This window comes from Carettochelys insculpta, chromosome 9 (genome assembly GCF_033958435.1).
Source record: "Carettochelys insculpta isolate YL-2023 chromosome 9, ASM3395843v1, whole genome shotgun sequence".
Classification (NCBI taxonomy): Eukaryota; Metazoa; Chordata; order Testudines; family Carettochelyidae; genus Carettochelys; species Carettochelys insculpta.
Window position 1 is genome coordinate 61170021 of NC_134145.1, and position 27924 is coordinate 61197944.

The 27924-nt window shown below is 35.9% G+C and overlaps 2 protein-coding genes across 12 annotated transcripts in view; one reads left to right on the forward strand and one right to left on the reverse strand.

Moving 5' to 3' along the window:
• The window catches only part of RALGPS2 (Ral GEF with PH domain and SH3 binding motif 2), a 149544-nt gene that overhangs the window by 72611 nt on the left and 49009 nt on the right, over positions 1–27924 (forward strand). The window lies entirely within an intron of this gene.
• ANGPTL1 (angiopoietin like 1) lies at positions 207–27421 on the reverse strand. Of its 8 annotated transcripts, none has more exons than XM_075003344.1 (7): positions 27111–27421; positions 26177–26340; positions 19855–19967; positions 11727–12576; positions 5865–6058; positions 3852–4122; positions 207–1713 (listed from the first exon to the last, which is right to left on the reverse strand). In XM_075003344.1, exons 3-7 carry the CDS (start codon positions 19855–19857, stop codon positions 1526–1528), a joined length of 1506 nt encoding a protein of 501 aa, XP_074859445.1. In that variant the 5' UTR covers positions 19858–19967; positions 26177–26340; positions 27111–27421; the 3' UTR covers positions 207–1525. The 8 variants fall into 8 exon arrangements, with proteins under 8 accessions (XP_074859445.1, XP_074859442.1, XP_074859444.1 ...); XM_075003341.1 differs by lacking the exon at positions 27111–27421 and adding an exon at positions 24726–24943 and having other exon boundaries at positions 19855–19991; positions 26177–26484; XM_075003343.1 differs by lacking the exon at positions 27111–27421 and adding an exon at positions 24726–24946 and having other exon boundaries at positions 19855–19991; positions 26177–26484.

Sequence of the window (27924 nt, forward strand, 5' to 3'; positions counted from 1 at the left end):
CAGATGAGATGTTCATGCGAGTCTGCATATTTATAATGTAAAATATTACAATTTAAAGAACTCCTCAGCTCACAGCTTCAGGTCCTTGCAGTTTTGTGATTAACATTTTGAGAGTGATAACATAAGAATTGGATTTTAAATTATTTTGTTTAGCAAAAACAGTAAATAGTTCTGTGTATGGGACTGTTTTTGTTAACCATTGGCAAAGTCATCCTGAGTCTACAAAACCAAGAAACTTGACATATTCTAGTTTTCTTGTGCACCTAATCAGTAGCTGGGAAGTAAGAGTGAATAGTAAGTCTTTTTCTCTTCAGTCAACTTTTCTGGGCCACAATCATATCAACCCAAATTCACCTAAAGATATACTTTTTGTGCTTTTGAAGTTAATCTACAAATGATCCCAGGCTGCATTTATACAAAGTTTATAGATATTGATACAGTAAGTAACAGGTTCTTTAACTATGTCATATTTTCTGAATTTACCATGTAGTACCAACATTTTATAACATGTTCAAGTCCATGAACCAGTACATTTAAAAAAAAAAAAAAAAAAAAAAAGTAATGCCTTCTTGGAACCTACGATCAGATTGCAATTATTTCAAAATGCTAATTGGGTCACAAGTTGCAAAAGGGTTGAGACAATGTGTATTTCGTGTGTCCTGGTTCGATGTTTTTATTTTTTTACTTAATTTGCTGATTTGAGTTACAATTGATCAAGAATGATTTTCCTGTTCATTAGCGCACATGCCATAGATAGCAATGCTTACCTGCTACTTGTACAAAGACAAGTGGAAAAGACACGAGCACTGAGGAACTTATCCATGCACCTATAAAAGTGTGTGTTTTATTGTGCTAAAACTATTTCATCTAAATCCGTCAAGGAGAGGGTGGATGTACATTTGCTGTGAGAAACCCAGTCTACAGTATTAGCAACTATTTTGTTGAATTCACAACTTTATGTGGAAATAACTCATCTAGTTTGTTTACAACCAAATATATTTCCACTGGTAAAAGTAGAATTTCTCTTCAATTTTCTGTCTTGGGGTTCAAACTTATGTTTGTAAATGTTTAAAACAGTCATATTTACATTTTATGTGATTGAGTTTTTAAAAAAAAACTATTAACTAAATTAATTCATTTTCATCTTAAAATAAGACATAGTTGTTTCACATATTTACACTTAAAAGTTTAACTCATCTAGAGAAACTTCTAATGTAGCCTAAAAACTAAATTGATCATTTTGATGGCTGCAATTAATGTAAAATGTGTAGGGCTTTAATGAAGATAGACTTATTGCAAATGTTTTAAACCCTTCCGTGTTTGTGAATTGTTGTGTGTTGTATATTTAACATGTACAATATCACAGTGAGAAAGTTTAAAAAAACAAAACAAAAAAAAATACTTTTAGCCCTGGGGCTAAATTGTGCAAAATAAGAGTTTAAATGTAACTTTTTTTTGAAGCTCCAACACTGAAGTTTGGGTTTTTTTGTTTTATATTTGATCACTTGAGAGGGTTGTGGTAGTTTCAGTCAATGGGTCTGATCATCATCTGAACTGCTTTCAGGGAGTATGAACCTCCTCTGTACTCAGCCCAAAAAATTCCATCCTGATATTTGCTTCTGTAATGGCCTCCTCTGTACCACACTCCGTTAAGGTTAGAATGTGCACACGCATTGTACCACCAGCCTCCTTTGTGAAAATGGGCACAATTTCCTGTTGGGAGAGAATAAAATAAGTGAAATCTCAGCACTCCAGGACAGAAATGATAGACTAGATGTTCTTAAACTAGTCTATGAACTATGTATTAGAGTGCTTGTCTTCCAAAACCATTTTGTCTCCCTTTTTGTGATTAGATGGATCACTTCCTCTTCCACTTACAATTCTCTAGACTCCATTGCAACTACAATAATTGCTTACATAGGAAAGTGAAAAATTATTTAATGTGTTTATTTTCTTTCAATATAATTAAGAAGCTGAAATGAAACAGGAAAGCCAGTGCCATGAAATCGGCCAGCTTTCTTCAGGTTACCAGGAGTCCTCTGTGAACTGAAGTATAAGAATCTCTGCTGTAAACTGTTTAGAAGTACTTTGGTAGGAGCTATGTGACTTATGCCTGAGGTTTCAATTTAACTGACTTGTGGTGAAGCTTACCTTATGAAGGGAACTGGTGTTCTGTCTTTTTTCTGAAGTTAAAACAATTGATGTTGTTCTTACTTTTCTAAGTTATTCTGAAGTTGCTGCCAAACCTGAACAATGGATGAGTGGTGCCATAACATGGTGTGTTTTTCTGAGAGTCATTTGCTGCTTTTAATCAATCAACAATTCTATATTAGTATTAGAACTTTTTGATAATGCCCCTTAAGTGATAAAAAGCTTTGTCTGAAAATACTGTACTTTAGATACAGTTAATTGTAAGGCCCAGATCTGTGAGGACTTAATTTTACATCAGTGGGACTATTGAGTGACTTAAAGTCTCTGCAGGCTTGGGGGCATAATATTAATAAAACAGACAAGAAAAAATAGTATTTTCTATTTTTTCCAGTTTAACTGTGTATTTGATTTCAGCTGTTTCCCCAATATATAATCGGTTGTTTTTTCTTTTGGCAAAAAGACCCTTAAAATAAAGTTAGGGACAGAAAAGCTCTTAAAGGCGGGGAAAAAAAGAACCCTCCTTTTAAAACATTTAAGACCGCACCATTACATTAGCTGAAATGGGAATATCTTCACTGGTCAATTTAAAAGTATTTTACTTAGTGTCCTTTTTGAGAAGTACAAAGACTGTTACAAGACTCCCTAATCATTAGAAAAATATCTTTCTAGATTATCCAAAAGAGTGATTAAAGACACACAATCAATTTGAAATCTAGTATATTTTAAAGATACTAGTTGAACATAGTCCATCCCTGGCAATCTTTAAGTCTATATAATTGCGTTATGGCTCCTAGCACAGTGAGGCTGTACTCTTTTTTGGAGGTATCTAGGTCTCATTTTAATGCAGATATTCACAGTTCAAAAACATGTTTTCTCCCATTTTTCAACAAAAAAAAGAGGAAATTGACTGACTGGCTTTGCAGGAGAATCCATAAAGCCGATTTGCAAGATGTACAAAAAAGAGAAATATTTCTCTCTCTCTCTCGTCCCAGGCTCCTTTTCATATAAATATTAGATGTTACCTGGTAATAATAGTAAGTACGTTTTCAGGTAGCAGTGCCCCTGTAGGACAATGGTTAGGTAAAAACTTGTCTATTAACTAACACAATAAAATAGAAGAGGGACGAGTCAATGATTTTTCTCACATTTTGATGGGAAAAACTGTAGAAGTTTACTTCTATGTAGGAATGCATTTGGCCTGTACACAATTAAAATCCCACCAGTACCTCCAAATAGGGCTTAGATGGGTATTGAGTTGTTATATATAGGCATAATGCTAACTCTGAGTCAAGGGTCACCAAGAAAGATAAATGTCATGATATCCGAGAATAACAGCAAAGGTTTTTTTATGTGGAGTAGAACAAGCAAATAGCTTATTCAGTTAGCTTACACCTACTGAAGCTGACTGAAATAAAATAACCTAAGCCCTCAGCTGTGCAACAGACTCAATATACATGCATGGAGAAGTTTGCAGGATTGAGGTCTATATTCATACCAGTTACCGCAGAGTGGATTGGCCGAGTCATTGTCTGTAAGAGAAATTCATCTTGATAAGTCTTTAAATTATTCTTGAACATGAGTATGTGATATATGAAGTATTTCCACCTTTACACAGATATGTGTAAAAGGTAGCACTACCAATAGAATCTCTTGCACTGAATAGCTTTTTTCCTGTGTGCAATATTTTCAAATTCACTTACCTGTGTATGTATCTCTATCTCTATCCAGTGTTGTAAATTGTTTTCCATTGTGCCATATCATGGAATCCCCTGCATTTCCCTGGTAAGTTCCCAGACGCAGCCTGTAGAATTCACTTTCAGGCTCCAGGCGGAAACTGCTGTATTCGGCGTAGACTTTCTTATTACTCCAATCTTCTAATTCAATCAATAGCCTATAATTGTCCTGATTGGTAAGCATATAGATATTTTCTAGTCCCAGCCAGTATTCGCCATCAACGTTTCCAAATCCTTTCTGTACAAAGAAACCCAGAATGTAAGGTTTAATCTTACTTTTTTTTTTTTTCTTTCTCCCTCTGAATCTGTTGAATGAAGACACTTACCAGTAGCCGTATAGGTTGAACCTGTCTAGTCTGGCAAAATCTGGCATGCTTTTAATCAGCCAGATGTCCACTTACATGGCCAAGCTTCCCATGGTCCAATAAAGTTTGTTTACAGCTACCAGTCCTGGCTCTGTGTTCTGCGCTGTTGTTTAGGTCTAATTTACCCTGGATGTCTTCCAAGAGTCCAGTAAGCAGTGGAAGTGTTGGTAGTACTGCTAGACAATATTAACCTTTCATGGTTCAATAAATTCTCTGATTCAGCACCAGTCAGGTAGGTCCTGAGGGTGCTGAACAAGAGTGGTTCAACCTGCAGTATAACCCGGTAGCGTTTGTGTTTCTAAACTTAGAATCTCTTAGGCTTTTAAATTTCTGTTCCACCCTTTCAATTAGTTCCTCTGGGACAGATTCTGTCTCATCTGTTTTTTCAATTTGAGTAATACTTTTCTCCATGAATAGCCTTGCTGCTATCAGTGGGACTACTGGCAGGGCAATGTACTGGTCAGTCTGAGTGAAAAGGATCAGATTCTGACACATTCCTCTTTGATTCCCCTGACGTGGTCTTTGAATATCTGTGGCACAACAGATATTATCCATTAAGACCATATTGAGTAACCCATTGCATGAAGTACTTTGAGGAACAAAAGATAATTATGGATGAGTAAACCAGTACTTGAGTGGTAACTTTTTGTACATTTTATAAGACTGCTATTTCACTACGTGTGTAATTGGGTCATCCATCTGTGTCCTCTAGGTTTCACTTTTAGTAAATTCAGTGAAAACTATTGCTCTTGAATCACTAACTCCTGGTGTAATACCTTTTTGCTAATATGTGCAAGACATTGTTTCCTTCCTCTGTGAAAAATATTCATTTTACTATGAATGTCTCTAAAGTCTTCTGAGGTTGTTATAAAAACCTCATTGGTTTAATTATGTGGTATTTAGTAGGATTACAAATTCTTCCCTTCACAACACACTCTTGAGAGATCTAATTTGTGGCCCAGTTTTCCAAAAATAGAAGCAGTTACTCAACCAGTTGCATATGTCCTCTACAGAACTTTCACTTGATATTGAAATGTTCAGGATTACCCTTTGAGGCTATTAAAACTAAATATTTTATTCAAATCATGTGAAAAGTTAGATTTTGTGCTTTAATATTTTTCCTTTTTTTAAAAGAGGGAATAAAGTAAAACCATTAGTTATGCTGTCATTGAGAATTTAGCTTTAACAATCAGATTCTGAGACATACATGTTAAACTTCTCATACTAATCTTAATTCTCTTCCTTTGCACGTTGAAGAGGTAAAATTTGTTAACATTTGACCAGCAACGTATGATGATCCCAGTTCACAGAAAAGAAAGGTAGTCTTTGAGTCTTGTCTTCATTTTTTACTTGTACTTTTCTGATTTTTAGTCACCTCTCCAGGTTTTGTTTTGTTTTTTTTGGGGGGGGGGGGGGGGAGGGAGGGATTCTTATTTCACAGGTAATAAACTATTTTACTGCTGATTTCTTTTTCAAGTGTTAATTCTGCAGCCAAATTAACAGAAGCGAAGCAGAATTCCATTGAAAATAGTATCTTATGAATACTGATAGAAAATTCTAGTGGTTACCATCCGTACCAGAATGAACCTCTGCTTTTCTAAATTCTAAAGTTTACCTTGTAATTGTCCCAATTCCTGAAGAAATTAACAGATCCATCTGTCCTTTTCTGAATAACTGCCCAGCCTCCAGGGTCCAGGCTGTTCTCACACCATAACTGTACTGGTTCATTGCTGTTTCCAGGCTTGATCATATAAATCCCACTGTTGGAATGCCCAGCTTCCTTGGCTTGTTGACAGTCTTTGAATGGACCTGTTTACAAGAAGGACGCAAGCTACATATAGCGTGTATTTAGTAAAACAAAACAGCAGTCATGTAGCACTTCAAAGACTAACAAAATGATTTATTAGGTAATGAGTTTTCATGGGACAGACGCACTTCAGATCTATCGAATTTCCAGTTCAGACCCAGTTATACAGCACAGAGATCCAAAAAAAAAAAATTAATAAAAACCGTATTTACTAGTGTATGGACAAGAGAACTTTGTATTGCAATGCAAGACTCATCTTAGAGGTAAATATCTGAGATCCCATTTTACTCTTGCTTCTTCCTGCTAGAAAGTGCTTATTTTCTAGTTCTGGCTGAGCAACTTAAACTTCCATGGTAAACATCGCAAATTATCCTTTCTAATTTATTTGGTTAATCTTATATATTTTTGTCTTCCCTCCCCACCAACCTTACAAATGGATAGCTATTTTGCTAAACAGGTGGGGCATTTTTGGATTCTCTATCCCTGTTGTTTCAGTAACTTTACTTATTGAGCATCACAAAAATTATACTTTGTTAGGCAAATAATGCAACTTGCATGTCATAACTGTGTCCTGTATAACCTTTCCACATGTTGGATGCTGGTTTACTTCTTCTCTTGTGTCTACATTTGAAGTGTAACAGATAGCTGTGTTAGTCTATATTCCATCAAAACAAAAAAGCAGTCCAGTACCAGTTTAAAGACTAACACAATGTTGTATTAGGTGATCAGCTTTCGTGGGACGGACCCACTTCTTCAGACCATAGCCGTACCAGAACAGACTCAACATTTAAGGCACAGAGAACCAAAAATAGTTATCAAGTTTGTTTATTTTTGGTTCTCTGTGCCTTAAATGTTGAGTCTGTTCTGGTACGGCTATGGTTTGAAGAAGTGGGTCTGTCCCACGAAAGCTGATCACCTAATACATTATTGTGTTAGTCTTTAAACTGGTACTGGACTGCCTTTTTTTTTTTTTAAAACATTTGAAGTGGTCATATAATAAAAAGTAAACTGGAATGTGTGAATAGCATGAAAGCTAAAATTGAGTTAGAAAACTTTTGCCACAATCTGCAAACCCTCTGACAGGAACCTTTACGAATCTGGTGGCTTTTTTTTTTATACTTCCCTTTCTCGACAGTTTTATATGTGTGCATGGCTGCTAGCCAGGTTTATTGTGCAAGCAGTGGACCATGTAAATTGAGCATAGTGCTCATTTATGGAGTGTCAAGCCTACAGTTTTGTATCAATGCAGCTACTGATTGAGGTTCTTGGAAATTCTCTTCTAGGCTCTTAGTACTATATTTACAAAACAGGCTCCACTTCTAAAAGAAGATCTGTCGGTAGGAAATGCTCTTAATGTGTCTAGCAAACTAATGATGTCTTAACATTTAAGGTTTTTACTTTAATATTTGAAACGTATTTATAAATTGACCTGTCAGAATTCTCAGAAACCTAGATAATTAAACTAGATTTTGAAGGGTAAAGCATGTTCATTTTAACAAAAAATACCTGTGCATCAGAAGTATTTAATATCTGAAATACTGCTTGTTAAGGATTTTCTTGAAACTTCCTCAGATAAATAAAACTTGCCAATTTTGTTACTAATAAGAAATTTAAAAATGAATTTTGAAAACCTGGATAGGTGAAAAATAGGGTTAACACACACTAAATTTTTGCTACTTGCTTTGCAAGATAACCGAAGCTGGCTGCACTTTTTCAATCATTTACACAACTTTCGACCATGCCTTAATAGTCTCCCGTTGTGAGTACTGTAGCTTTCTTTGTTTGCCTTCAACAACCATTTCATCCCATCTAGTGTAGCCAAAATGCTGCTGCCAGTCATTTCTCCTGCTTGTGCTTTGAACCTACTGCCACCTTTGAATCACTTTGCTTGCTCTCTCTCTGCATTCCCTTACCTGTTTTTAATTTTTTTCATTTAGTGTTTTGTCTGGAAGTGTTCAGTTGGGGTGGATGTTCTTCAGGCTTTGAGCTTTCTGTAAACTGCCTAGCACAATTTGGGTGATGTGTGAAGAACAGCAACAAAAGTGTGGCTCCATAATAGATACTGTTTTTAAATAATTATTATAAAAATGTGGTTGAAAAATAGCAAAACTTTATAACCTGGAGTTGAACAGATCTGCTATTGTAGCTAAAATATTATGTTCTTTGTGATGAGAGAGAATCTAGCACTTATATTTCTAGGCCATTAAAGACGGAACTAGAAGGCTGCTTTGACTTGCTGCTAAGCAATGGAGGGTTGCAACAGTCTGTTTTACATAATAGCTTTTGACTGTTGCCAAAATTCAGCTGGCATTAGCCTCACAGGATGCAATTTGTCTAAATTTTGATCGTTCAAATTATAGACACTTGAAATAGAATGTTGCAGTAGTGGAAGAGGTTTCAAAGTTATGTTCTAAAATGAACGACTGAATAAATCCAACATACTCCTTACCATTGATGGATTATCATACATCACTATTTTTGGGGCAGATAAATCCTTTGTATTGTGGCAGAAGAACTCTATGATCCACTTTTTGTGTTTGCTTATTGAAATAATGAGATTTGTGACTTGATAAAATAATTTGCACTATTTTGAAGTAAAGGGGCATTGTTTCTACAACAATGAGAGGAGTAGAATATTAGAAGTACAGTGTTTCTATTAAGATGTCATTTGGTATAATTATCCTTGAAGTCTCGTTGTGGTGATAGTGCCTGAACATAAATTATATCTTCAAAAGATTCTTCCCTCTTCACTAAATTCCCTCCAGTTACTAAAGTTAGATGCCTGTGTAATTGAGAGCTCAGGCACCTTGTGTCTCATAGATATAGCTGTTTACTGAAACAAACCATTTTTTTTTTTTTTTACTACCACTTACTTTCCATTGAAGACCAAAATTCTGGCTTCCACAACAGAATAAAGTTTTAATTACTTGTTCTTATTGTTGTCATAGTCAGAAAGAAAGGTCTACCATTTCCTCTTGCAAGCCAATCACATAGTTTCTTTAACAACTTTTGGTTTTTAAGAATGAAATACAGTATTAGTAGGACCAAGACCACAACCTTAGAATTTAGCTAAACTTGTGAGAACGTGGGAGAGATTTTTTCACAAACACCTATTCTTAGCACATACATTGTCTACCTTCAGAATTTGAAGATCTTGAGCATAAACCCATACTTTGTTTCCTTGGATGCTGTCAGCAATTTGCACTTTGAGATCATATCCTAAATGTTTGTTGTTACAATATCAAAATAACATTCTAAGTATGATTCAGCAAACCTGATGGTTGATCTGTAGTGCATGGTAGTTTTGACATATGTTGGGTTGTGAAAAAGGAAAGTGATGCTGGAACAATGTTTTCTTAATATGGTATATAACTTTAAAAAAAAAACCAAGGGTTCATTTTAGTGGAGCAGATGTTTGATGCCCTAATATAGATGGCCCTGTGACTTTCTTATTGCTGAGCTACTGCAATTTGTAGTTGCATGTCTTCAATAAATATTTTGGAAACGTGAAAGAATTAAAAACTAACTAGCAAAATTTTTACACCAAATATGTGTGAGGTTGCTAATGTTCATTTGTCTTACAAGAAACAATGAAATGCAGATTGAAACTATGCTTTCCCTGTTGCAATTTTACGCGGTATTATCACTTGTTTGAATAGTGACATCAATGGTCAAATGAGCCTAAATATTTCTATACTAAATGCATTTATCGTGTGTTCTTAACTTTCTTAATTTTTCACCTTTGTGGATATTTCTGGTTGTTTTCTATGTCTGGTGTCTAATAGAAGCTGATCTTTTTTGGTGAATTGGTGGTTTTGCGTTTTGTGGGAGTGTGGAGTTAAGGGGGAAAATCTGAAAATGGTTCAGACACTTTTGAGTAGAAGAACAGTAGGGAAAAACACCGCAAATAGAGCATAAATTTTTGACAGTGAGAATAATTAATAACTGGCATAATTTACCAAAGATCAAAATGGAATCTCATCACTCACAATTTTTAAATCAAGGTTGGACTTTTTTGTGAAAGACAGACGCTAGGGACTATTTTTGGGGAAAAATCTGTGAACTGTGCTGTACAGGAGTTCAGACTAATGGTATATGACTTTAAAAATACACAATTTAAGTAAACCTCCTGGCCTTAGAATCTGGGAAGTTCAGTGTTTTGAAACTTTTTCATTAAAACAGCACTGCCACAAAACCTTAGGAGTAGACAGTTGAAATTAAACAGTTCTGTGCTTATAGATGAAAGATACTTTTTAATGTTCCAGGGAAAATTGGTTTTAATTTGACCAAGTTATGAGCAATTGAATATTGTAGTTCACATGTGTGGTAGGTTCTAATTACTTAAATTTAAATCATTTAAATAAATAGTTTCTCTGTAGAAATTAAACTAAGTACTTAAAATAAGGCCCAGGCCTTTAGTTTGATTTACACAGTACTGGGGCCCTCCTACATAGATCCAGTGACAAGGTGGAATTAAATGTGTTAATAGTTGGTCTTGATAAAATAGTTGCAAATATAAGTATTCAGTTTGATTGCCATGCAGAACAATCTTTTTATTTTTATTTTAAATTGCCCTGCATGCAACTTTTCTTACCTGTAGTAAGATATATAAAATTAATTGTCGCATGGTTTCTTTAATGTGCATTCTAACTTGTTCATTGAGCCTGAGGTTCAGTTTCAGAAAGCTACTCAGGTATGTGCCTATTTTAAGAATGAAAGTGGCTGCACTAATGTTAAAAATTAAACATTAATTGTATTCCTTAATTGGCACCTTAATATCTGATTTCATAATTTTGCACTTATACATGTGTGTCTTGCTGAATAGTGAGAGAGAGAGAGCCATGTTAGACTGTGTTCTATCAAAACAAAAAAGCAGTCATGTAGCACTTTAAAGATGAACAAAATAACTTTATTAGGTGATGAGCTTTTGTGGGAGACCCACTTCTTCAGACCATAGCTTTACCAGAACAGACTCAATATATATAGCATAGAGATCCAAAGCAGAGGGATCCCACACATACACACTCTTGTCCCTCTGCTTTTCTGATTTGTCGACCTTGATAACAATTTTTGGGCCTCTGCACTTTATATATAGAGTCTGTTCTGGTAAAGCTGTCACATGAAGAAGTGGGTCTCTCCCACAAAAGCTCATCACCTAATAAATTATTTTGTTAGTCTTTAAGTGTCTTGTCAAAGTCAAAATCAGCTGAAGGTTAAGACCTCATTAAGGCTAGAAACAAAACAGTGCAATAATGTATGGTGAAGGTAAGCAGAACTGGTGAGTTTAGCAAACACTGCTACCTGCATTTGTTTCCAGGGATTTTGTTTTTTATTTGCTCTTCATAAAATTTCACGAAAGCTCACCTAACTATTTTGTTAGTCTTTAAAGTGCTATTTGACTGCTTTTTGTTTTGATAAAGTTCCAATGTAACTTGTGCACAATGTTGTCTACAGGTCAAGAATTAGTTATAGAAATTTGACAAATTTGAAGAAAATCTAAAGCTGCTGTCTACCTATTTATGATCAGAAGAAGCTGAGTTTGCTGAATAAACTATTGGTTTTTTTTTAAATTATTCATTCCACTCTAGTTATAAGTAAGTATTGTAAATGGGTTGCCTATTTGTATACATGGCATTCCCTTTGTTTTGGACATAATGGTAATCTACTCACCTTCGTTAATTAAAGTCAATGGTGGTATCCTGAAAGGGCTTTTTGTTGGAGAAGTAGCTGCATCAGGTGGTGGTCTTATGTCTCTGGGATAACTTGGGTCCCTCTGTATCTCATTACCTCCCAAAAGGCTGGGAGTATAATGCTGATTGTTAGGAATGTGCTGTGGCACCACCTGAACAAGAGGAGGAGATCCATCTGTGTCTTGTCGTGACAGTATCTGCAAGCATTGCTCCTCTAATAAAGAGATAATCACAGACTGATTATTTACAAGATCAGTTAGTGCTGCATATTTTATTTCAAGCTCTCTGTACCTGGTTGCCATCTTTAACATTTCTGTTGTAACATTGAGAATTTTGTTTTCCAGTTGGGAAAGCTCAAGTGAATTATCACGCTTTCGGATTATCTCATGCAAGAGCTGCATGTAAAGCTGAGTGACTCGGGAGTTCATGTTACGACTTTCTTTTCTCAGAAGTTTTACCTCATTCACAATATTTCCATCTACATCCACCACGAGCTGCAAGATATCAATTTCCCGCTTCTGCTTGGATAATACTTCTTTCAGGTTCTCTATGTCCATCCTTGTGACTTCATCTTTTCTAGTATCGGCTCCTACTTCTTTGGTGTTTACACATATTGGACCTGTTATTTTTTGTTCAGGAACCAAGAACGTGTAACCACATTTTTTTCCTTCCTCTCCACTGTGTGTTGAACGAGAGTGCCTCTTCGGGGCTATTTTATTGAGTTTAGATTTTTCTGTGCAGTGTCCTGTAGACAGTAGTAGGAATAATAATACACCCAAAGTCCACGTAGATATCTTCATTTTGAGGTGAATGTGATGGCTTTCAGAAGACTAATCATTGGATAAATAAAAAGAAAGTTAATGTGAATCCAGTTTTAAGGTTGGTCTTTATATCAAGCAACATACTATGGAAGAGCAGTAATTTTTACTTATGATACGAATGCAATTTACAGTTTTTCTGTTTTACCCATCAAAAAAGTACTAAGGCATATACTTCTGGTCCTCTTCTTTGTTAGATTACTAGATTGCCAGAGCTAAATGTTGGTTTTTTCAAACAAATTTTTCACCATTGAAAGACAAAATCAATGAAAATGTAATTGAAATTGAAATTTTTATATTCCATATTTCACAATTTATATACTATAACAAGTGACTTTCAATAACAAAGCATTTTTATATTTTTTCCAGAAGTGGAAGTTGTCGGTGTTTAGTTTACTAGATAACTGCTGTCTGAAGTCAGTAGACAACAGCAATGATTTTTGTCCTGCTGTGTTTCAGGACAAGTTATGGGATAGTCCTAGTGAAAAGGACAAAAAAATCAAAGATGGTTATTAGGCTGTACACTGTATCACTCACCTGTGTAGCCTAATCCATATAAAGGGTAATCCACTCCCCTACATATGTAACATACTTCAAAAAAATTTCTTTAGCTCTTGCTGTTGGAAGCTCAAGGTAAATGTTTAAATGAGGTAGGGTGAAAATATCAGAAATAAGAGCCATTTTCTATAATAATCTCTTCTCAACAGACCCTGGACCAACTGAATTAATTAAACTAAACTTGTAAACCCAGTCTTCCTCTGCTAACCTTTTAAAAGTAATTTCTATAACCAGGGTGGAGGAGACCTTAAAAATACTGTCACTAAAAAGCTATGTTCTGGGCCTTTGTTTTTGTATAGACATTTTAAAAATAGTGTTGTAAATATTATTAAAATATGAATATTATGGAATTCATGAGAACTGTCAGATATGACCAACGTAATTGTTTTAAATGATTGAAAAAAATGGAAATTTGTGTGCTTCATATTTCTCTCAAATCCAAGTAATATAACTTCTTAGTAGCAAATATACTACAATTGAACCCTTTGTTCATTCAGATATTCTTCTGTTGGCCACTTTTGTGCATTCTTCTGATGAACTAATTACATATATAGGCCTCCATCCTGTAAACTTTTAAAGTTCATAAATTACTTATCCTATGAGTAAATTTAAATACAAGTGTTTCCAAGATTTGGATCATAGAAGAAATTAAATGGTTTAAAATGGAATAAAGTCAACAGTTGCTCAAGCTGTCTTAAAACTCCAAAATAAACAGATGTTAGAATCTTTGCTGTATGGACAGCTGGTCGGAAACCAACATTTGCCCAGAAACATGCACAGATGAGTTCCTTTTGAGACACAGACTTTGTTGTTAACTTTTGTGCTATCGCAGAAGCTTCCAACTGTGAAAATTTGGCTCCCCTATGTGTGTGGTATTCAGCAGTTCAGTACAGATGATGGTGACTGCCACAGCTGGAGTTTCTAATGAGGTTGTAATAAAGAATTCTTCATGTGTCTCTGTATATTTGCTCACCAAATGATAAAACTCTCTACAAGCACTGCCCTCTTATCATTCCCCTCAGCCTTTTCTGAGCATTCTGAGAATGAGGCTGTATAAAGGACACTGTACCCTCTGCCTTATTTCCTAACAAGCTCTGCTCCAGATGGCAGTGAACTGTTAGTCTGGTTGGATCTGGGAATAATGCCTCTAGTAGTTTATAATTTTAGATGTTAGATTGTAGTTGTTGTATAGTGATAAGTGTAGGCAGTTTAACAAACCAGAACTTGAGTTGTGTTTTATACACACCCGTCTTTCTGATATAGGGTGAACATTTTGCGTGCCTGAAGTGCCCAGGGTGAAGGCCATTCTGGGTGGTCATTTGTAAAACTTTCGCATCTAGAGAGGCACAACGAACGGCAAGTGCTTCTAATTAAGAAATTTCTAGCTTTTAAACATCGTTTTAAATACTTGTTTGATTCATAGCCTTTGTGGTTCCAAATCTGAAACCAAAGTTAGCTCTGAGTTCAGCTTTGAAGACCAGAGGTGTGAAGTTGACTGTGGCAAGGTCTACGCTTAGGTTCGATCTTCCAGGGTGCTGTTTGGCACATCCATGAAATGGCACGTTTAAGGGTCAATATTGAACCTAGAACTCCTTGCAAGCCACAAGGATTAAGAAATGTCAGCGGGAAGAGTGCTCCCATTGACATTCTGCAGTGAAGACAGGAACCAATGTTGATGGCTGCAAAATTTGATTTTTAGGTACGCAATTGGTGTACCTAAAACTGTGTACCAGCTGTCAACATTCCCAGCAAGTGTAGATGTAGCGTATTTCTCCAGATCCAGTACACTGGAGATCTATGGGATAGATTCTGTCCTGTCCCCTTCTTCAGACAGGATGATGGACCCTGACCAGATCTTTTACTTTGTTGACTGATGTGAACCATCTGCTGTTTTCAATGTTACTCTGATCTGACTGAGGGGCAATTGATGACTGGCAGTCCTGGGCTCCATGGCTCTGAAACATTTTTCTTATTGATTTAGAGTGTTTCATCTGATAAGGATGCAATAGCTGAGCAATCTCTGGATGTCATTGCACTGGATCTCTCTGCAGCTCAAAAAGTTGTGCCTGATATGTTATCTGAAGAGGAAGATAAGGAGAAATTGCTCCTCTTTTTGAGTGGGAACGAATTAATATTGACTTTTAGCCCAGTTTATCACCTGATGAACATGTGGATATGGCTTCTGCTTCTTCCCCTTCTTGTACACATTCTACAATTCTATGACCTGATGAATCTGCCTTGAGCCTGCTTTTTGTGGTTGGGGAGGAAACCTCCCATATGGCATTTGGTATTCTTGGAGCTACCTCAAGGGAGAGGTTTTCATTGTCACTTCTGCTTGGCTCTTCATTGCATGCTAAGACGATTTGAGCAACTTCTGCTTCCTCCCATCCTCTTTCCAAAAAGAGTGACAGATACCACAAGAGAGGTTTTGTTAGTTCCATATATATCGTGTGCCTAACTCGCTGGTGGTTGCTGCTGCCAATTTAGAGGCATAGATCCAACTAAGGGAAAGAAGATTGCACACAGGAAAAAATTTTTCCCCTGCATCTTTCACATTAGGGTGCGTAATTAGTAGGTGGTGATATTGGTCCTGTCCATGCAAAAAGATGCCTGCATTTATTCAAGATGATTAAAGAAGGCTCATGAATGCTGTTTTCACAGCAGGACAATGTGGCAAAGCATAAACTGGTTTTATGCTTTGGATTTTTCCACCAGAGCATTCACGTTTGCAGTTTAACTTGAGGAGCTTAGTAAGCTGCATTCTTCCCTTCTTGTGAACGTAAGAATTAAAGTGGAAGAGCTCCCCTTTGAAAGGTCTGTTCTTTTCTGCAACAAAATAGCTGAACTGTTGGAAAAATTGAAGGAAATGAGATCCATTGCTCAGTAATGGGGTCTTCAACCCTGTGTTAGATGTAATCCTCTTTTTTCTTCAGACAATTTTACCTTTATTCTTAGTTTTTCTAAAGTCACATGTCAGCAATATTATAAGCAAGCTACATCTTCATGCCAGAGGCAGTATTAAAAAAAAGAGGTCCTAAGATTCAGAGGTAAAAGAGAACCATCTGCTCCATCCTCTGTGTTCCATGAACACCAGATATTGGTTTTGATAGGTCCGTGACACTCAATCTTCTTATCAGTGAGCATCTATCCTTTCCTATATTTTGGAGGCAGGTTATCCTAATTCATCAAAACATGGAGATTTATGACATATGATAACTGCTTCCTAGAAATTGTAGAAAAGGGCTGTGTCATTCAATCCAGAAAATTACTCCGTTTCTCCTAAAGTTTTCAGGGAACCTGTCTCACTAGGCTTTTCTACTTTTGGAAGTACAAAAGTTTTCCTGATAGGAACTGTCAAGATACCCAAACATCTATTGAGTCATGTTTTTTATACAAGATGCATCCTGGCAGAGAAGAGAGGTAAGTGTTTCTATCAGATTTTCAGTTTCTGGAAATTAAAAAGATACATTCAGAAGTTCTGATTTCTTATGTTAACTCAGCTACTGTTATACCCTTTGTTACAATTATGGATTGGGTCTCAACTCAATGTAAAAGATGTATATTTCATATTTCTGTCCAACAGTCATAAAATATCTTCATTTCATAGTAGCATAGTGGTATTTTCAATAAGTCCCCCCTTTTGTCCTGCGCATAGTGCTAAGAATCATTAAGTGCCTTACTCTGGTAGCAGCACATCTGAGGAAATACGGTATTTTTGTGTACTCATATTTGAACAGTTGGTTGCTGAAGGCTGCTGCATGCATGCATCTGTTTCTGCACATCATTTTATAACCTCTCTCCTTTTGGATCTGGGTCTGCTTCTGAATGACAAAAAATTGAATCTCTGTCTAACCCAAAGAATTCTTCTCGTAAGTCCTGTGTTAGATGTGGTGGTACAGAAAGATTTTCTATCAGAGGACAGTTTTTTGGAAATATGTATTTGTCAAACCCAGAAAGTGATCTGTCTGGGTCTCAAGGATTGGATGACATGGCAGCTATCACTTATGTAATTCTGTTTGCTCACACTAGAATGAGGCTGATGCACAGCACTTGACATTTCAAACCTAAGGACACAATCTAGGCAGACTTCAGATTTGTTACCATTTCTCAAGGTGTTCTAGGGCTGTTGATTGATTAAAAACATCATTACAAAAATTGATTAATTGCAATTTTAATAGTCCTACTAACCAATAGAATACCAGTTGAAATGTGTGAAATATTTTGGATGTTTTTCTGTATTTTCAATTACAGATGCAGAATACAAAGTGTACACTGCTCACTTGATATTTGATTACAAATATTTGAACTATAAAAATGATAAATTTTTATTTACCTCATACAAGTAATGTAGTGAACTCTTTCATGAAAGTGCAGTTTACAAATGGAGATCGTTACATATCTGCACTCAAAAACAAAGCCATACAAAACTTTAGAATTTACAAGTTCACTCAGTCCTACTTCTTGTTCAGCCAGTTACTAAGAGAAGCAATTTTGTTTATATTTGCAGGAGATATACAGTTTCTTACAATGTCACAAAAAGAACAGAGTTCATGTGGTACTTTTTCTAGCAGCCATTGCAAGGTATTAACGTGACAGATATGCTAAACAGTTGTATGTGCCTTCATACTTCATCCACCGTTCCTGAGGACATGCGTCTATGCTGCTGCTGATGCTCGTTTAAAATATAATTTTAATTAAATTTCTGACTCAGCTGTTTTGCAGGAGAATTGTAAGTCTCCTGCTCTGTGTTTTACTTGCATTGTGCAATGTTATAGCAGACTCAGATGATGATCCAGTACATGTTGTTCATTTTAAGGATGTTTTCACTACAGATTTACACCACACAGAGTACCAGTGTGAGATTTTTAATTGCTGGAGCTCTTGACCCAAGGTTTAAGAATCCAAAGTGCCTTCCAAAAATATTAGGGACAAGGTATGCAACATGCTTTCAGAAGTCTTAAAAGTATAACACTCTTGGCAGAAACTCCAGAACCTGAACCATCAGAAAAGAAAATCAATTTTTTACTGGTGGGGTCTGATTCAGACAAAGAAAATGAACATGCAGTGATCCGCACAGCTCTAAACCATTATTGATTAAAACCCATTAGTAACCATCATGGATGTATGTCCTCTAGAATGGCGGTTGAAATGTGAACAACATACAGATATTTAGTGCATCTGTTACTTAAATAATTTGGGATGCTGGCCACAACAGTGCCATGAAAACAATTGCTTTAACTTTCAAGTGACATTGTAACATGAAGTGGGCAGCGTTATTTCCTGCAAACTTAAACTTGTTTGAGTGTGTAGGAAGTAGGACTGAGTGGATTTATAGGCTCTGAAGTTTTACATTTATTTTTGAATGCAGCTATTGCTTGTAAAATCTATAAATGTAAGTTCAACTTTTATGTTAGAGATTGCACTACAATAATAGTAATGTGGGAATTGAAAAAAATTTACAGTGCTCATATTTATAATCAAAATAAATACAAAATTAGCATTGTGCACTTCCTATCTGTTTTAATTGAAACAAAAGATTTACAAATATAGAAAATGTCAAATATGTGAATGAGATTCTATTGTTTAATGGCATGATTAATTGTGATTAATTTTTTATCATTTGACCAGCCTAGTTCTAAATTTAAGGAAGTGGATGGGCAGATCAAGTGTTTTGAGAGGTGATCTGTTTAATCTGCCTTCACCATTGGTTACTATAACTTCAGATCATTAAACAATCAATGGGGAGCACAGTTAAGTTGCCATACAATTTGAATATACTGAATTTTTTTCAGGAAACCAGCTTGCTTATAGAACCTGTTAAGTCTTTCATTTGACACTAAAATATTCTCTCCCTCATATAGAGGGGAAGGTTGGTTTAGGTAGTGATGGACAATGTAACTGCTGTGTGTTACATGTAACAAACAAGGAGGTGCTCACTCCTTCCAAATATTTGCCAGAACAGTCAAATCATGGGACTGATACATTCTTTGTGAGGTGTCTGCTGGTCTTTCTTTTAGCAAGGGAGAGCAATGTATTCTAATGTAAGTAGGGACAGTTTTCAGACGCACAAGTGGTCAGTAAGGTCCAACTAGCACAAGACCTTTTTCTCCAGCAGAGATTGCCCCTATGTAGATCAGTTTGCTACAAGGTTCAGCAAAAACTTTTTTTTCCTGTTTAAAAGCAGGAGAGGATAGTCATTCCATCTTGTACATCTTTCTGCACTGGGGAAAGAGGTCTTCCTGTATGTTTTTTCCTCTGCCCCTTTCCATTAATTCAGAACACGGCAAAGATGATTTGTCAGGTCAGGATAGCATATATTGTGCTGGTTTGATTCAGCTTGACAAAGCCAGCAGTGATGTACTGATTTGCTTCAACTGTCAGACAGCATTTGGCTTGCATCTCCCTCTGCCTCCAGATCTCTTGTCCCAGCAACAAAGCCAGATCCTTCATCTGGATCCTCAGCCTCTTAATTTAACAGTCTGGGCTATCAATTTTTTTTCTAATCTTGAACAGCTGTGTTCCTCATTGGTGCAGAATGTATTGCTCAGTTCTACAAAAGTGTCTGCTAGAAAGTGTTACTTTTAAAAACTGTACAGATTTGTTGCTTGGATAGAGGGAAATATGATTCTCTAGTTCAGCTTTCATTCTCAGCATTTTGGAGTATGTAATGGACTTAAAATCTGAATGGCTATCCATTCTGTAAAAGTTTACCAAGCAGCTTTTCCAACTTACCATATTGTAGTTGATGGTAGATTGCTGTTTCTGAATAGTATAGATAAAAGGCTTATGACGGTGTTGAAATGACCTTCTGACTCCTTATTCAAATATTGCTCCTTTTTATTTTTCTATTAAAACAATATTCATTATTGCTGTAACATCAACCAGAAGGGAGAATTAACTGCATGCCCTGTAATGGTGGTTGACTCATTTATAATCTTTTTCATAAAAATAAGGTGATTCTTAGCCCCGACTCACATTTATACCAAAAATAATTTCATATTAATCAAATCACTATGGCTGCTTCTACACTCTCACTCTCCTGTTGGAGGTGGCATGGTAATGAGGCAATTGGAAACAGGCTATGAAGCACTAATGTGCATATACAGCACATCACTAGCATAATAGCAGCTGTGCAAATTTCAAAGTGCAGACTTCGAATTGCACATTAATAGTGAAGATGGGGGCAGCTTCAAAATAAGCGCCCGACTTTGACATTCCCTTACGCCAATCTAGTTCTGTGGGAGTAAGGGAATGTTGAAATCAGGCACTTATTTCAAAGCTGCCTCCATTTTCACTGTCAGTCTTCAATTTGAAGTCTGCCCTTTGAAATTCATGAGGCTGCTATTGTGCTAATGAGGCGCTAAATATGCACCTTAGCTCCTCACTAGCCTGCTTCGAATTGTCCCATTACCATGCCACCTCTGATGGGAGAGTAAGAGTGTAGAAGCAGCCTAATGAACCCATATTTTCCCAAGTCTGTGTGCTAATAAAGGGAAATCTGTTACATACTTTAGATTCTAAAAGGATTCTTGCATATTTAAATAGAATTAGGACTTTTAGAAATCATCTAGACTCTTTTTTTAATTTTTTCTGCCAAGAATCATAGGGATTACTCTGATCAGACTATTTCCAGATGGGTTAAGCAATGCCTCATTGAGTGTTACATGTTAATAAAAAGTCTTGTGCATATTATAGGGTTTATTCTACTGGAGCTGTAGCAGCATTTTTTTTTTGTTCGTATTTAAATGTGTTCCTGTTGGAAAAATTTGCCAGCGTCTTGGAGGTCAGTGCATACGTTCATGCTCTCAATGCAGCTTTGAAAGGTGATGCCACATTTGGTAGAACATTGCCAGAACTACCCATAGCTGGAAATATGCAGAGCCACTTGAAGACGAAATGAAGGTTATTTATTTGTATGTTGATGGTTTTTCTCAGTAATATTGTGGTTCCATGGGAGTAGCGGTGGAAAGAGCTGAGGTTGGAGAGTGCATAATGCCCCATTTTATAGCCTCACCCTCAGAATGTTTGGTAATGGCTAGAGGGGGCTAGGAAGAGATGCACATTTGCTCTAACAGACACTGCTTGGGGAATGTTCTGTCTTTAAACACCATCAAGCAACTCAATAGCCATAAGTATCTGTGTAAGGAATTTTTTGTTCCTTGTGATCCAGTGATTTAGGGTTATTCAATAGTTGCCCTGTTTTATCCATTCCTTCTGAAACATCTGGCAGTGGCCACTATCACAAGACAGGTTACTGGGCTACCTGGACCATTGGTTTGTTGTAGTTATGTCCATGCTTGCATTGGGTTGTTAAGTAGTCTTCATCTCTTGCTTGAACAAATATATCATGGTTTATTTAAAGATAAATGGTAATGTTTTGAAATACTTTTATCTTTTTAAAAAAAACTTACAAATCCAAAATGAATAACAAAATATGACCTAAAATTGGCAGACTTTTTTTCAGAAATATCAGATGAAGAGGGTGTTTTTTGCTAATTAGTCCTATATTGAAAAAATTTAGGTTCCTGTGTGGTGGTGGTAACTATTATAGGGATAAAAAAAATTTTAAGCAGGTCAGAGTTCTCTTTCATATCAGGATCTAGAAATGCCTACAACTTTAAGGGGACGCACAGAACTCCACAGGCCTGAATTCAGGTCTTGACAAGTAAGTTAAGTGGAAGAGATTGCAAACACTGCTGGTTTAAAATGCATTTATTTGTATTGTTTGTGCCCATGTATCCTGAGAGAGATTAAAGATCTCAAACAAGGAACCAGGTAGTTCTTGGGTTGCTGGATAATCAAATTTTTCAGATAGTTGAGCAGGCCACAGCCACCTTCTCTGCCAGTCCCAGCCAGCCCTGCTCTGCCAGACCCAGTGGGGCAGCTGTTCCTGTGCCTCCTGCCCCGCGGCAGCTGACCTCACACTGCCAGCCAGCCAGCCCCATGGCAGCCAGCAGCCAGCCAGGCACCTCGTAGCTGGCTCCACTCCACTGGCCCTGGCTAACCAGCCAGCGGCAAAGCAGATAGCGTTTAGTCAAGATTGCCAGTTATCCAAATGCCGGATAACACAGCTTTTACTGTATGTACTTTGGGTTTTTAAAGGTCTGTACACTTCACATTCTGAAAAAAAATGTACTGAATGTAAGCTAGTGTAGTGGTGTCTGAGTGTGTAGACGAGCAAAGAAAGTAATGCATGCTTCAAGATTAGCAATTGTTGGACCGGTTGGGAGGATGGAGGTAAATCTTTTATTGGAACATTTTCTGTTGAGAGAGGCAAGCTTTCAAGCTACACAGAGCTCTTACAGAACAGAAAAAAAATCAGGTACTGTGGATAGGGCTTGAGTTAAAGTATCATTACAGAAGAAACCATTTCAGTTCACTTTTATTTTTGCATCAACATTTTTTCTGGCTTATTTATTATGAAGCTGCCATTTAGTTGGTAACAAAGATTATTCCTATCTTTCAAAAAAAAAAAAACAAAGCCAAACCCAACCCAATTTTTCATTTGCAAAGCAGCATTGGTTTCTCACGGGGTATGACATGTTGCACAGTATTTATTTGGGTATCTTTTAAATAAGTCGGTGCTGGTAGATGTATGCTGAGGGGGTAGTTGTGAGGAGCATAATTTTGTAATCCAGTATATTTGAGTTGTATACAAAGGAAACTATTTGTTTTAATTTGAGCTAATGTGGCTTCATACAGAGCATGCCAGGATTTTGAAATCTTGAAAGAAACTGTAATGCACATTGGTTTCAGTCGTTTGCTAAATGTGATGTAATATGCAACATATTTTCCATGTTTTGTTGATTTAAGGTTTTACAACAGTCTTTCAATCATATGTGATTTGTTCTGTTCTTTTATCCTCTTATTACTTCATATATTTTAACTGCATTTTGTTTTTGTCACTCAAGATAGAATTTGAAGATTTAAAAGATTTTATTTCCCTCATAGGGATAATACATTTTTCTAATTCATATGACTTTTTAGGACCAGATTATACCCGCAGTCATAGGTTAGTGCCTCTAAAACTGATAAGAATTTAACAGACTTTTGTCTTTCATGTTTGGGTGGAGAACAAGTTATCTTTGCATTTCTTTACTTAGAGTTCACATTTAAAACAAGGTGCTGTCATAAATATTAGACAAATTTTAAATAAAAAGAAGTTAGTCTGAGGTGCTGTGTGCACGTATACAGATGTCATGAACATGCACAGTAGAAAAAAAAATAGCACAGCTTCATAACAAAGTAAATGATTTTTCCAGATGAGTTTTTGTTTTAATATGCCTCAACAGTTTTGCCCTCCTGTTAAAAGAAGTGAAAAATGTCTATGGCATGTCTATGTGGGAAAATCTACCCACAGAACCATGCTGGTATAATTCTTTATTTTAGAGTAAGAGTGGCTTCGGGGGACAGGACTTATTTTATTTTGAAAGCAAAATAAACTAAACCAGAAAAGCACTCTGAGTCCTAGAATAAGCATTTCCATACGGTCAGTTATACTGGGATAGTTCTTCTAGTAAATTTCCCTGTATAGGTAAACTGTTCATCTACTACCTCTACTTTAATCTGTGTAACTGAAGTATTTAAATTTTTGTTCTCAAGAATCCAGTAACAACAACACAGTCTTACATTTTATAAGTTAGATCATTGTAGTGGCACAACAGAATTGTGTTAGAACTTTCTACTCAAAATATTTTTTAGGACAAACAGAAGGCTGTCTTTTTTTTAAAAATGTTAAAAGTGGATAGGCTAAATAGTCTGGTGTTTTTAAAATGGGGATTTTTTTCAGCAAGGAAACTTGACAATTGCTTTGAAAATTAAAAATGGGAAGAAACCCTCTTAGCTTAAGTAGGTTTTAAAGACTCTTGTCCTGTCATAGAATTAAAATTCAGCAAAAACTTAAATGGTTTGTTTGAAAGCTATTCAGATTCAAGTCACTGTGTTCCTGATAGCCAGAAGATTTATTTTGTTTGCAATTACATTACATATATGTAACTTTTTAAGAAGCAGAAATACTAGACTGGTGAGCATTGCACATGTTTAGAAATTCACTGTAGAACTGATATTGAAAACATTAGGCAGTTGGCAATAGTAAAGTTCTGAGAAGTTTTGGTTCGTTAATCAGAACACACCTCTCTCATGGACCAAATTAATAAAGCACATCTGAGGAACAACAAATTAAAAACAGCTCTTGCTGTTAGAGAAAACTTGGTAACAGTTATGTAACTGTTGGCAGAAGCTACAAGTTCCAAAAGGTCCAAAATATTGTGTATCATTCTTATTTGACTGGACTATTGGTATTCATAGTCACCATTAATTATTTGAAATAAACACTTGAGCAAAAACTTAGAATCTAGGTTCCAGAAACAGAGCTTTGTATTGCTATGGAATTATTGACTCAGCTGTTGAGAGATTTTTAGGAACTGTTCTAAAATGTGTGCAGCTAAGACTTGAGTAATGAAATATGTCAGTAGTAAAGACTATTTTCCAAAATACACAATGTAGATTTTTCCAGTGACATTGGGTTAAGGGGTGGGTGTATTACATCCCATAGCATATTAAAAAGGGAGCCTGGGGAGGGCTAGAAAAAGTAATTCTTTTACCTTTTAAAGAATTTGAGCAGGCTGTCAAGAATGTGTCTCATTTTATGCCATAACTAATTTATTTTTCCCCTAAACTTTTTTGCTTCATTTACTTTTCCCGTTAGCTTTTTCTCTGGGGTCTCTTAGTCTGCAGGTGACTCCTGAGGATTGGTCATCCAAATAGTTACTTCACGTCTTTTTCATTTTTCCAGGTGGTTAAATATGTTTATGTAGTTATTCTTCTTGAAAATTGTATAGGGAGAGATGAAAAGTGCAATCTTTGTTAAAGCTGTTGATACTTTTTTAATTGTTTTTTTTCTTAAGTACTAAAAACTAAATCTCAAGTTTAAGTATTTCAAGTTTTCAGATATAAAATCCTTGATTCCCCCACACCCCCCATTAAGGCAGTTGTAAACTAGGGTTCCACAATGTTGCTTATAAAACACTTCAGGGGCTATGCACTTTAATCAGTCATTCAGTAATTTTTTCTCTTGAATTTTAGTCCTTCAGTTTTCATCATGCATTGGGAACACACCAGTAGCCAAATATACATACAGTTGTTATAAATATTTAAAGCTTGTAAAGGAAAGGAAAAGATGGGTATTTATCTACTGGAATTTGTATTTGAACAGCTTGATTGTCAAGTTAAAGGTTTAATGTTATTTTGAACCCATGTGACTATTATTCTTGTTTACACAACTGGAATAACTTTTTTAATAAGAAAAAAAAATGAAAATAGTCTTAGAAATTCACCAAATAAAGCATATCAGTTAGATTGTGTGTACTGGTAGTTGTTTGAGTTGTTGATGATGCTGGTGTTTCTTCTTTGAAAGTAGTTTTATTTGGATATTCCAGCTGTAGTAGAGCAAGCTACCAGTATACTCTGAAATTGGGTGAAACCCTGGTTCTATTAAAGTTAATGAGAACTTTGCCATTGACTTAAATGGGGCCAGGGTATTGCCCATTATGTTTAAGATACGCTAATTACCTATGCTAAATAGTTTACTTTGTTATTGGCAGATTTTGTACAATTTATGTACACTAACACAAGAAGAAGATGATGTAGTAGATTGGTGCGGAGCTAGTCTACAGAAACTAAGCCACTCTGCAATGGATAGGGAAAGATGGAAGGAAATAGTGAGAGAGGCATCAGACACCAAAGGGCGCTGAGCCCACAGTTATTGATGATGATGAACATAAAATTTACAGATGCAGTAAAATGAAAATTAGATCAAAATGTATTTCAAACAACTGAATTAGTTAATATGGTCATGATTTTCTCTTGTGTTAATCTGTTCCAGTGCCGGAGGGGTTTTTAATAATTATCAGATGCTACAGTAATTAGTTTGAGTTATCGAATAACTCCTAGGATATCAGTCTCTTGCACAACTGCATATATGTACAACATTCACATGCAAATTTTCTTTCAAATAATTCACCTATGGATTAGCAGTTAAATTTAGACTACTTACCAAAATCAGATTTTACTGCTGCTTTTTGCTTCTACAGTAGATTGAAAATCCAGAAATCAGCTTGTTTTCTTTGTTACCAATGAATTTGTTAATCTGTATAGTTCTAGTGACAACTTTTTTTGTCTTGCCCCATTAGATCCAAACTGCAGGAATTAGTTGTCTTCCTGCAGATTTAATAGAATAGAACAGAATTTAAAAAAAAAAATCTAACTAAATCACCTTAACTGACGTTCCAGTGTATTCTGTTCCAGGAAAAGGGATAGTAGTGTGTTTTGAAGCTGCTGTCTTACTCTTTCATGCAAAAATGAACTAACCGGCTACAGCTGACTCAATACACTTAGACAGTTTTCCTTTTCTTAGACATACGCTGCACTTAGAGGTTCAGCCCACCTCTGATGTCACTGTGAACTCACTAAAGAGCAAACAAAACTCCTTAGGATTTCCTATCTTAGCCTTTATGAAAAGGGCAGGGGGAGGCTGAAGAGCTATGCACAAAGAAAGATTGTTTTCTGGTTAAAGGGAGAGTACTATATGGAAACAGGCTGTGCAAGAGTTCAGCAGGCAATTGCAAAACTAACATTTTATTGCACAGCTTTAAAGATGCCTTTCAAGTTGTTACAGTGCTGGGCTTCATTTAGAAGAAAGATTCTTTCAAGCTGGGGAACTCAATTTGTGTTCCCAGGAATAAAAGAGGCAGACTGACTGGGTACAACAGGAAAAATGAACCATTTATAGTCTAGAAGAATGTTGAACAGAATGTCACATTCAATTCTTGAAGTTCTCTTAATAAGAAACAGTTTTAGCTGTTGTTACACTCAAAGAATCTGATACATATGGAAAATATTAAAGCTATGTTTGGTGTTCTGTAGGTATTAGAGTATTTGATACCATCTGATTAGTATTAAAAGAAGCAGAAGCCGCATAGATTACTTACGTTTAAGAAGCAAAGAATACCATCTTCAGCTTTTAATTCAGTCACTTGGTGGGTTGTATACAGTTCTACAGTGGATTGTTTGGGGTTATGCTTTGTGTAGCTGTTAGTTGTTTCAGAAGTGATAATTTTGTTTTTTATTGTAAAATTGCTTTAGATTTGATAGATACAATGGTATTTGGCAGGGGAAATATAAAAGTGCTGTCACTTAACTTTAAGCAAAAAATAATTGTTTAGCTTGCTCCCTCAAATACGTTCACTAATTCATAATTTGTTAATAACCAATACTGCACTTTTATTCCTTATTAATCTCTGTTCTTTGGACCAGTAAACATTATCTACTTCTCTCTTCCTATTTTAGATTGCAGACTGTGCAGGCAGTGACAGTCATTGACTATTTTTGGACATTGTCTAGGCACTAGCACAATGGAGCCCAACATTGTTAAAGTCTAGGTTCCACTAAAGTACAGTGGATAATAACTATCACAAATGATTTATTCTTTTAATAAATTCATTTGCTAACATTAGCAAATTAAAAAAATCCTGAATTAAAAAAAGACATGAAAATAAAATTAAACTCAAGGAGAATAATAACTCTCTCCAATTTGTTACCTTTCAGCCAGGTTGATTTTTATTTGCTTCTGTGTCATTCAGGCAGTTTATACTGGAGAAATGCCCAGCAATCCACTCAGGATTTAGAACTCCATTGTATTAGCTGCTCTACAAACACAGTCACTACTCCAAAGAAGTGTTTGTTTTCACCTGTAAAGCCCGACGTTTTTAATTATTGTCACCCACATTATACATGTCTCAGGAA

Coding starts and splice junctions, on each gene's coding strand:
- ANGPTL1 (XM_075003344.1), bottom strand. Junction 4,123..5,864: donor GGAATTGGGACAATTACAAG/GTAAACTTTAGA, acceptor TTCTTTGTACAG/AAAGGATTTGGAAACGTTGA. Junction 1,714..3,851: donor AGATAGAGATACATACACAG/GTAAGTGAATTT, acceptor CTCTCCCAACAG/GAAATTGTGCCCATTTTCAC.